Raw genomic sequence first — 10,109 nt, forward strand, 5'->3', positions numbered from 1 at the left:
AAAAAAAAAAAAAAATTGGCTGGGCTTGGTGGTGCACCTCTGTGATCCCTGCTACCCAAGGAGGTCGAGGCTGCAGTGAGCCACGATTACACCACTGCATACCAGCCTGGGTGACAGAATGAGATCCTGTCTCAAAAAAAAAAAAAAAAAGAAGGTGCTTCTTGCCCTTGAGCCTCCTTGTAAATTGCTTCAGGGGCTCTGGAGAGCAAGTGCAAAGCAGAGGGGCTCTGGTGCACTTCGGCTTCTCTGCTCCACTGGCTTTATAGGTGCTGAGCTCTGAGTCCCGGGCTTCTTCCGTCATGCACGTCTGCCCCTCATTCTTACTCTGCAGGCCGAGCATGTCGGGACTCCACCTGGTGAAGAGGGGACGGGAACACAAGAAGCTGGACCTGCACAGAGACTTTACAGTGGCTTCTCCCGCTGAGTTTGTCACACGCTTTGGCGGGGATCGGGTCATCGAGAAGGTACAGATGGGTCTCGGCACTCTGGGTAGGGTCCGGTTGGGGTGCAGGGGCCTCTCCTCTCAGCTGGAGGTGGGAGATTCAGGTTCAGGCTCAATCTGAATCAATCTGAATCTCTGCCTGCTGCAGAGAGGGGGTGGGGGGGTGAGGGCCACACTCTTGTGACACCCAGTGCTGGGTGCTTGACTTCATGAGCTTTTCACCCTCGCAACAGCCCAATGCAACAGGTGCATCGCTGCCATTCACAGATGGGGAGACTGAGACCTCTGGGCGTGGTCAGGAAGCTCCTGCAAAGGACTCTGGGTGCTTTTGGGAATGGGGCCGCTTTCTAGGTTACTGAATGGGAAGCGTAAGTCCAGCTGTGCATTCCTGAGGTTCGTAGCTGCTTCGAGGAGAGGAGACCGACTTACTAGAATGGCAGTAAGGAAAGGGAGGTAGCTGAGATTTGCCAGTTCTGAAGGCTTTTCACATTGTCTTCTATACCATCTGCACAAGGCCCTGGGTCATCCATACTGTTTGATGATCGCCATTGTATTCGTGGAGAAACTAGTATTCAGAGATTTGATGTTGGTTGTCCAAGATTAGGTAATTAGTAGGAGGTGGAGCTGGGATTTGAACCCAGGCCAGTTTGGCTCTACGACCTTGTTCTTTTCCATTTTACTGGAGAGCAGGGTCATAATAATAATAACAATCTCAGTGACAGCTGCCATCGATTGAGGGCCTGTGTTGGGGTAGGCATCCTGTCCCCTGCTTTACATCATTGCATCTTATTTAGCCATTCCCTCAGCCTGGTCAGTGGGTATTGTTTTACAGATGAGGAAACCGAGGCTTAGAGAGGGGAGATTGCTTGCCCAGTGTCAGAGCTGGGCTCCAGAGCTCACACCCTCAACCCAGCACACTAAGTACAGTATTGAGTGGTAAAGTCTCATGCAGGATGCAGGTTCCAAAACCTGGCTGCCACTGGTCGTTTTTTATTTTATTTTTTTAAGTTTTCATTTTTGTAGAGATAGGGTCTCACTCTGTTGCCCAGGCTGAAGTGCAGTGGCACAATCATAGTTTGCTACAGCCTCAACCTCCTGGGCTCAAGTGATCCTCCTGCCTCAACCTCCTGAGCAGCTGGGATTATAGGTGTGCACCACTATGCCTGGCTAGTTTTGTTTTTTATTTTTCTAGAGATAGGGGTCTCATTATGTTGCCCAGGCTGGTCTTGCACTCCTGAGCTCAAGTGATCTTCCTTCTTTGGCCTCCTAAAGTCTTGGGATTACAAGCATAGCCACCGTGCCACGCCTGGCCTTTGCCAACAGTCTTGATGGTTGAAAATACAGATTCTTCCATCCTGCTCCAGACCCTTGGATTTAAACTCTCCTGGGTGGAGATCCAGAAGCTGCATTTTTGTCACACTCGCCAGGAGACAGTTTTGCACTCAGCACAGTTGGTGGCTAGTGTGGAATTCTCAGGAGCCCAGAGAGGCTCGGGCGGCCACAGAAGGGCTCAGCCCAGAGCTGTTGTACTTTCTGGCTTAGGAGTTGACCTTGGCTTGCCTTCTCCTGTACACTCCTTGTAGGAAAGCTGCTGCTGTGGGGATTAGAGCCGCAAGCTGGCCTGCAGCAGCCTCTCCCCGATGGGGCTCCCACATTTGTTGCACTAGAATGTATAGGGCCAAGGGAAACTAATTCTGGGATCATCAAAGTCCTTCCCTCTTGACCAAGCCTTGCTTTGATAATCGACTGAGAAAGCCAGAGCCCAGCCATTTCATCATGTCTTCCCAAGAGGCATTTTTTGACAGGGTAGAAGAACATTTCACCTGAACCAGAAACCCTGAGGTCAAATTTTAGTGCCGCCACTCATGGGCTGTGAGATCTGAGTTCAGTTTCCCCTTCTGTAAAACAGAGGTGATCACATCCCAATTCTCTAATGAGACTTACCCTTCAGGAATGTCTTGAAGATTAGGCAGCAATGAAGGAGGCCTTAAAATGATGAAATTGCTATGTAAGTCAAGCTTTGAAGGCATATGCCTAATTTTCTTTTTTTTAAACAAGAAAACTAGGGGCTGGACATGGTGGCTCACATCTGTAATTCCAGCACTTTGTAGGGGCAAGGCAGGAGGATTGATTGAGCCCAAGAGTTTGAGACAAGCCTGGGCAACATAGCAAGACCCCATCTCTACAAAAAATAAAAAAATTAGCTGAGTGTGCTGGTGCATGCCTTTAGTCCCAGCTACTCAGGAAGCTGAGGCAAGATGAACTTGAGGGGTTGAGGCTGCAGTGAACTATGATTGCACTACAGCCTGGATGACAGAGACTGTGTTAGTTTGCTCTCACACTGCTAATAAAGACATACCCGAGACTGGTAATTTATAAAGGAAAGAGGTTTAATTGACTCACAGTTCTGCATGGCTGGGTGGCCTCAGGAAACTTACAATCATGGTGGAAGGAGAAGCAAACACATCCTTCTTCACAAGGTGGCAGCGAGGAGCAGTGCCGAGCAAGAGGGAAAGCCCCTTATAAAACCATCAGATCTCGTGAGAACTCACTCACTATCAGGGGAGCAGCAGCATGGGAGTAACCACCCCCATGATTCAATTACCCCCCACCGAGTCCCTCCCATGACACGTGGGGATTGTGGGAACCACAAGATGAGATTTGGGTGGGGACACAGCCAAGGCATATCAGAGACCCTGTCTCAAAAAAAACAAAATAAAACAACAAAAAACTAGAGCTTTGGCTTTATTTTTTAGAGACACGGCCAGGAGATTGGCCAGTTGTACCTCTTCATGTGGACATAAAGCTCGGAGAGGGAAGGGGTGTTCTTAAGGCCACATAGCAAGTTCATGACGCAACTGGGAATTGAAACTAGGACTCTTTCTGTTGCTCTCTGCGGTTAAGGACAACCAGCATTGACCACTGTTCCGCCTTACCGCATCTAAGACTTTTAGCCTTTAGAATGCACAGACAGCCATGAGGGCAGTTCAGAGAACAGGTCAGACTGTGGAAAGTTCAAGTCCTCACTCTGCTGTGTGACCTGGGGCGGGTGCATTAGCTCCTCTGAGTTTTAATAGTTTAACCCCCAAATAGAAATAATAGTGAAAGCTCTTTCAAAGGGCTGATGTGAGGATGAAATGAAATAAGGCAGGTAAAACACATTGTACTGTAAAACATCAAAAAGTGTTAAGGGCGATCACGATTACACCAAAGGAATAAAAATATCATTCACTGGGCTTGGCACAGTGGCTCATGCCTGTAATCCCAGAACTTTGGGTGGATGAGGTGGGCAGATCATTTGAGCCCAGCCTGGGTTTGTGTTCAAGTTCAAGACCAGCCTGGGCAACATGACAAAATCCTGTCTTTGCAAGAACATAAAAAAAAATGAGCAGGATGTGGTGGTGTACACTTGTAGTCCCAGCTACTCGGGAGGCTGAGGTGGGAGGATCACTTGAACCTGGAAGGCTGAAGTTGCAGTAAGCTGTGATTGCACCACTACACTCCAGTCTGGGTGACAGAGCAAGACTCTGTCCCCAAAAAAATAAATAAATAAAATAAAAAAATATATATCTTATGTATTTCATCCAAACACCCATCCATTCATCTATCCATCCATCCATCCATCCATTCATCCATCTATTTGATGATCCATTCATGTGGCTGGCAGAATTTGAGCTCCTGCTCTGTGCTGGGATGTGTGCCATGGAAATGCATAGAAATACCAAGAGGAATGCTGTGTCGCAGGGGCTGCAGGAGGCTCTGCAGCTGTGAGGTGGACTCGGGGTAGCACGTGGCCCCCAGCACAGGTAGATGTGCATCTTCAGCTCCTTCCTTGTCTTCCCGTGCAGGTGCTTATTGCCAACAACGGGATCGCCGCCGTGAAGTGCATGCGCTCCATCCGCAGGTGGGCCTATGAGATGTTCCGCAACGAGCGGGCCATCCGGTTTGTTGTGATGGTGACCCCTGAGGACCTTAAGGCCAACGCAGGTACCTGGGCCTTGACCCTCTCCTCCCGCCACGCCCCATCCTTGCCTGCCCTCGCCTCCTTCCCCTGTGCCTAGGCAAGTCCATCCTGGACTCCAGATGGTCAGGACCTCTCATGAGTCTGTATTTATTTGTCCTTCCTTCTTTATTTAATTAAAATGTCTGCTGACATCAAGAATGACTGTGCCTTACAAAAATGCAAATGGTTAACATGCAGAGGAAATTGGATCTTTGAGAAATGTTGTGTTCTAGCAGATTGGGGGCTGTTTCTCCTGGTGTTTTCCTGCAGGTGTTGTATTCTAGCAGACTGAGGGTTGTTGCTCCTGGTGTTTTCCTGAAGGAGGATGTAATTTCAATTACTTGTTCATTCTTCCTTTCATTTGCCTGAGTTTTTTTATGATGAATCATTCTATAAACAACTGTTGGATGATTTACTTTTTTCCTGAACAGTCTTATCCTTTTATAGGCCCTACTCCCCACAGCAGCCAAAGTGACCTTTTAGAAACATAACTTATTCTGCTGTGTTTTCTGAAGGTTGTTAAAAACAAAAAACCTTGGCCAGAGTGGTGGCTCGTGCCTGTAATCCCAGCACTTTGGGAGGCTGAGGCGGGAGGATTGCTTGAGCCCTTGAGTTTGAGAGCAGCCCGGGCAACATAAGACCCTGTCTCTACAAAAAATAAAAATAAAAAAATAACTGGGTACAGTGGCATGCACCTGTAGTCTCAGCTACCCAGAAAGCTGAGGTGGGAGGATCGCTTCAGCCCAGGGGGTCTAGGCTATAGTGAGCTGTGATTACACCACTGCATTCCAGCCTGGGAAACAGACTGAGACTCTGTCTCAAATAAAACAACATAAACCTAAAAGCATAACTCAGATCCGAGCACAGTGGCTCACGCCTATAATCCCAGGGCTTTGGGAGGCCAAGAAGAGCGAATCACTTGAGGCCAGGAATTTTGAGACCAGCCTGCCCATTTCTACTAAAAATACCTCCCAAAAATTAGCCAGGCATGGTGGCAGGTGCCTGTAGTCGCAGCTATTCAGGAGGCTGAGGCAGGAGAATTGCTTGAACCCAGGAGGTGGAGGTTGCAGTGGGCTGAGATCACCCCACTGCACTTGAGCCTGGGTGACAGAGCAAGACTGTCTCAAAAAAAAAAAAAAAGCAAAACAAAAACCAACATAAGTCAGGTCTTCAGGTCTTTTCATGCTTCTTCTTAAAATGTGTCAGAGACTGTATGCTCTTCCCAGTAGTAGCAACCTCAGCACCATCCCCTAAGCCTTCCTGCCCCAAGCTCTGCACAGACATGGCCTCATTTGTTACTTATAGCTCTGTTTTACAGATGGCACAGTCGAGGCACAGGGACGTGAATTTATCACTTGTCCAGGGTCACACAACCGTCATGTGATGCAGGTGGGATGGGAACACTGGTCTGAGCTCAGAGCATTATCCAGTGGGTCCTCCCGTCTTGGTTAGTCTAAAATTCAAGATTCTCACCGAGGCCCGTAAGTCCCCTCCTGACTCCATCTCGAACCTCTCACCCTCCATCAGCCGGGTACCAGTCACGCTGGCCTCTGGCGGCTCCTGGGCCTGTTGCAGAGTCTTGGTACCTGCTGGATCCTCTATTGAAGGTGCTTCTCCCAGAGCCCTTTGTGCAGTGGACTCCCTCCCCACCCAGTCTGTAGGTCTCAACATGATCCTTGCATCTCTCTCAGAGAAGCTCATTTATTTTCTTCCCAGCACTGACCTGAGTCTGTAGTTATTGTGTTTATTTTCTTGTTTATCTTCTCCAACATAAAAGAAAAACTGGATGAGGACCAGGTAGCGTGTCTGGCCGCTCCCTTTGTCATCTCTGGAATCTCCCCATTGGCCAACATTTCTGTGTTTGATAAATGTAGGAGGCAGGCAGGCCGGAAGGAGCAGCTCTGGAGTTTCTTTCTGTGTTTGCATATAAAGTGCCGTAATCTTCAATTTCAGGATCGTAGCAAATTTCATAGTACAGATGTCCCAACCCCTGTGTTTGGATTGAGTCTAACTTTTCCTAGTCTGAAACACTGCTCAGTGGCTGTCGTCTGACTTTGGCCTCATTGATGTGTGGGTTTTTGTTTGTCTGTTGTTTTTTTTTGAGATAGAGTCTTGCTCTGTTGCCCAGGCTGGAGTACAGTGGTGCGATCTTGGCTCACTGCAGCCTCCACCTCCCGGGTTCAAGCAATTCTCGTGCCTCAGCCTCCCAAGTAGCTGGGAGGCGTGCACCACCATGACCGGCTAATTTTTGTATTTTTAGTGGAGACAGAGTTTCACCATGTTGGCCAGGCTAGTCTTGAACTCCTGACTTCTGGTGATCTTCCCTCCTCAGCCTTCTAAAGTGCTGAGATTACAGATGTCAGCCATTGCGCTCAGCCAACATGTGGTTTTTTTAAGGACATATTCTTAGATGTGGAATTTCTGGCTTAAAGAGCGTGAGTATTTTAAAATCAAAATATTGCATTATGTTCAGCCTTAAAAAGGAAGGAAATCCCGTCATGTGTTACAACATGGATGAACCTTGAGGACATTGTGCTGGTCCCAAAAAGTGAAATAAGCCAGTCACAAAAAGACAAATACTGCATGATTCCATGTATAAGGGGTAACTAGAGTAGTGCAATTCATAGAGAGAGCGAGAGAGAGTGTATATCGTTGGTTGCCAAGGACTTCAGGGAGGGAGAAAAAGGGAGTTGTTGATGAGTATAGAGTTTCAGATTCATAAAATGAAAAAGTTCTGGACATCTGTTTCATGATATAAATATATTTCACTATTGAACTGTACACTCAAAAATGGTTAAGATAGTAAATTTTACGGTGTTTTTTTTTTTTTTTACCATAATTTAAAACTCTGATTGTATTTTTGTTTGTTTGTTTGTTTGGGTTTTTTTTTGAGACAGGACCTTGCTCTGTCGCCCAGGCTGGAGTGCAGTGACATGATCACAGCTCACTGTAGCCTCGACCTTTGAGGCTCAAGTGATCCTCCTGCCTCAGCCTCCCAAGTAGCCGGGACTATAGGCATGCACCACCATTCCTGGCTACTTTTTTTTTTTTTTTTTGTAGAGACAAGGTCTCCCTTTATCGCCCAAACTGACCTTGCATTCCTGGCCTCAAACAATCCTCCTACCTCGGCCTCCCAAAGTGCTGGGATGACAGGTGTGCACCACCGCACCCAGCCCTATTGTATTATTTAATGGTAAAACAATATTAAGATAAACTTTAAATAGGAAATATTTTTAAAAACCTACCTCTAATCCCACTCTGTTGACAGATTACTTCCTTTGTCCTTCGTTCCCTTCCAGGCCTTCCAGGCCTTGTCTAGAGACACATCTGTTTCACGTAATTAAAATCATATTTCATTTTCTTTAAATTTTCTTCCTTTTTATTTTTTTTTTAATAAATGAGACAGAGTCTTGTTCCATCACCCAGACTGGAGTGCAGTGGCATGATCTCAGCTCACTGCAACCTCCACCTCCTGGGTTCAAGCAATTCGCCCACCTCAGCCTCCCGAGTACTTTGGATTACAGGTGCCTACCACCATGCCCAGCTAATTTTTGTATTTTTAGTAGAGACAGGATTTCACCATGTTGACCAGGCTGGTTTCGAACTTCTGGGCTCAGGCGATCTGCCTGCCTCAGCCTCCTAAAGTGCGGGATTATAGGCATGAGCCACCATGCCCAGCCTTCTCTTTACATTTTCATACATGTTTGTCCGTTGTTGCCATAGAAGTCTGCATGGTTCTGCTTTCCATGGCTGTACACAGTCATATCTTGTAATGTTCTGCCATTGACATCCGTCTGTCAGCAGTTCCTTTCTTCTTGCTCCCATTTAATTTCAGAGTACATCAAGATGGCGGATCAGTACGTCCCCGTCCCAGGAGGGCCTAATAACAACAACTATGCCAACGTGGAGCTGATTGTGGACATTGCCAAGAGAATCCCTGTGCAGGTAGACGGACCAGGGTGCCTGAGTGTGGTCTCTGAGTGTGGGATGATGCCCCTTGGTTCTAGTTCAATTCCACAGTTCACAAGGGGCAGAGGGTCCAGGTCCCACAAGGCTCCAAATTCCTGGGCTGACATAACAGAAAAGAGTGTTCAAGTGATGCGAAGCACATTCTTTTTTTAAAAAAATTTTACAGACAGGATCTCGCCATGTTGGCCAGGCTGGTCTTGAACTCCTGGGCTCAAATGATCCTCCTGCCTCGGCCTCCCAAAGTGCTGGGGTTACAGGTGTGAGTTACTGTGCCCGGCTGGGAGGCATATTCTTGAAGGAAGATTGTTGCTCACCCCTTTCTGTGTTGCAGGCGGTGTGGGCTGGCTGGGGCCATGCTTCTGAAAACCCTAAACTTCCGGAGCTGCTGTGCAAGAATGGAGTTGCTTTCTTAGGTAGAGTGTATCCCCATCAGATACATGGGAATTGGGGCGTTGCTGGGACATTCTGCTGGGTCTGGCCCTCTTTCTACTCCTGTCCTGTAAAGCAGAGGTCCCTTTGATTTCCCACCTCACACTTTCATTGTGAGGAGTGAGTGAGTCCCAGGGCGGAAGGGCACACAGCTAATCTGCCAAGTCATGGAATTAGGAACTGCCTGCTTTTCAAAGGAAGACACACAGGCAGCCAACAAGCATATGAAGAAAAGCTCAACATCACTGATCATTAGAGAAAGGCAAGTCAAAACCACAGTGAGATACCATTTCTTGGCAGATCCTGATGAGATTGTGGAGAAAAGGGAACGCTTATGCACTGTTGGTGGGAGTGTAAACTAGTTCAGCCATTGTGGAAAGCGTATGGCAATTCCTCAAAGAGCCAAAAATAGAACTACCATTTAACCCAGCAATCCTGTTACTGGGTATATACCCAGAGGAATATAAAATCATTCGACCATAAAGACACATGAACACGAATGTTTATTGCAGCACTATTCACAATAGCAAAGGCATGGAATCAACCTAAATGCCCATCAATGACAGATTGGATAAAGCAAATGTGGTACATATATACCATGGAATACTACACAGCCATCAAAATGATATACTGAGATTATGTCTTTTGCGGGAACATGGATGGAGCTGGAGGCTGTTATCCTTAGCAAACTAACAGAAGAACAGAAAACCAAATATTACGTGTTCTCATTTATAAGTGGCAGCTAAATGATGAGAATACATGGACACAAAGAGGGGAACAGCAGACGCTACTTGAGGGTGAAAGGCTGGAGGAGGGAGAAAAGCAGAAAAATAACTGTTGGGTACTAGGCTTAGTACCTGGGTGATGAAATAATCTGTACCACAAACCCCTGTGACATGAGTGTACGTGTGTAACAAATTTGCACATGTAATTATATCCATGTCCTTGTGTAGTTTAGAGGAATCATTTACTATCATGTAATACATCCCTGCTTCTCCTTACCTGTGGGTCTGAAAACAGTCTTGCCCAAATGTGAAGCAGCTCAGTGCGGATCAATACCTGATATTCACCTGAGGCGCAGCCGGGAGTCCCATGCCCATTGACGTTTTCTTTGTCTGTGGGCTCTGAGTACATATGGGCATCTGTCTTGTCTGACAGTCACCCAGGACTTTTATTATCAGTCTTAATTCCTCTGGAGGTTGATGATCCAGCCCACTGGACAAATCCAGCCCATGGCTTGCCTTTGTAAATAAAGTTTTATTAAAA

General features: G+C 47.0%; 1 protein-coding gene across 1 annotated transcript in view; it reads left to right on the forward strand.

Moving 5' to 3' along the window:
- Positions 1 to 10,109, forward strand: part of ACACB (acetyl-CoA carboxylase beta) — a gene marked incomplete at its 3' end in the record, with an annotated part of 55,938 nt that overhangs the window by 39,055 nt on the left and 6,774 nt on the right. The window contains 4 exon segments of the mRNA XM_011975598.1: positions 332 to 464; positions 4,291 to 4,429; positions 8,281 to 8,390; positions 8,746 to 8,832. Of these exon segments, the coding sequence (XP_011830988.1) occupies positions 332 to 464; positions 4,291 to 4,429; positions 8,281 to 8,390; positions 8,746 to 8,832 (469 nt within the window).

This window comes from Mandrillus leucophaeus, unplaced genomic scaffold (genome assembly GCF_000951045.1).
Source record: "Mandrillus leucophaeus isolate KB7577 unplaced genomic scaffold, Mleu.le_1.0 Scaffold157, whole genome shotgun sequence".
NCBI lineage: Eukaryota > Metazoa > Chordata > Mammalia > Primates > Cercopithecidae > Mandrillus > Mandrillus leucophaeus.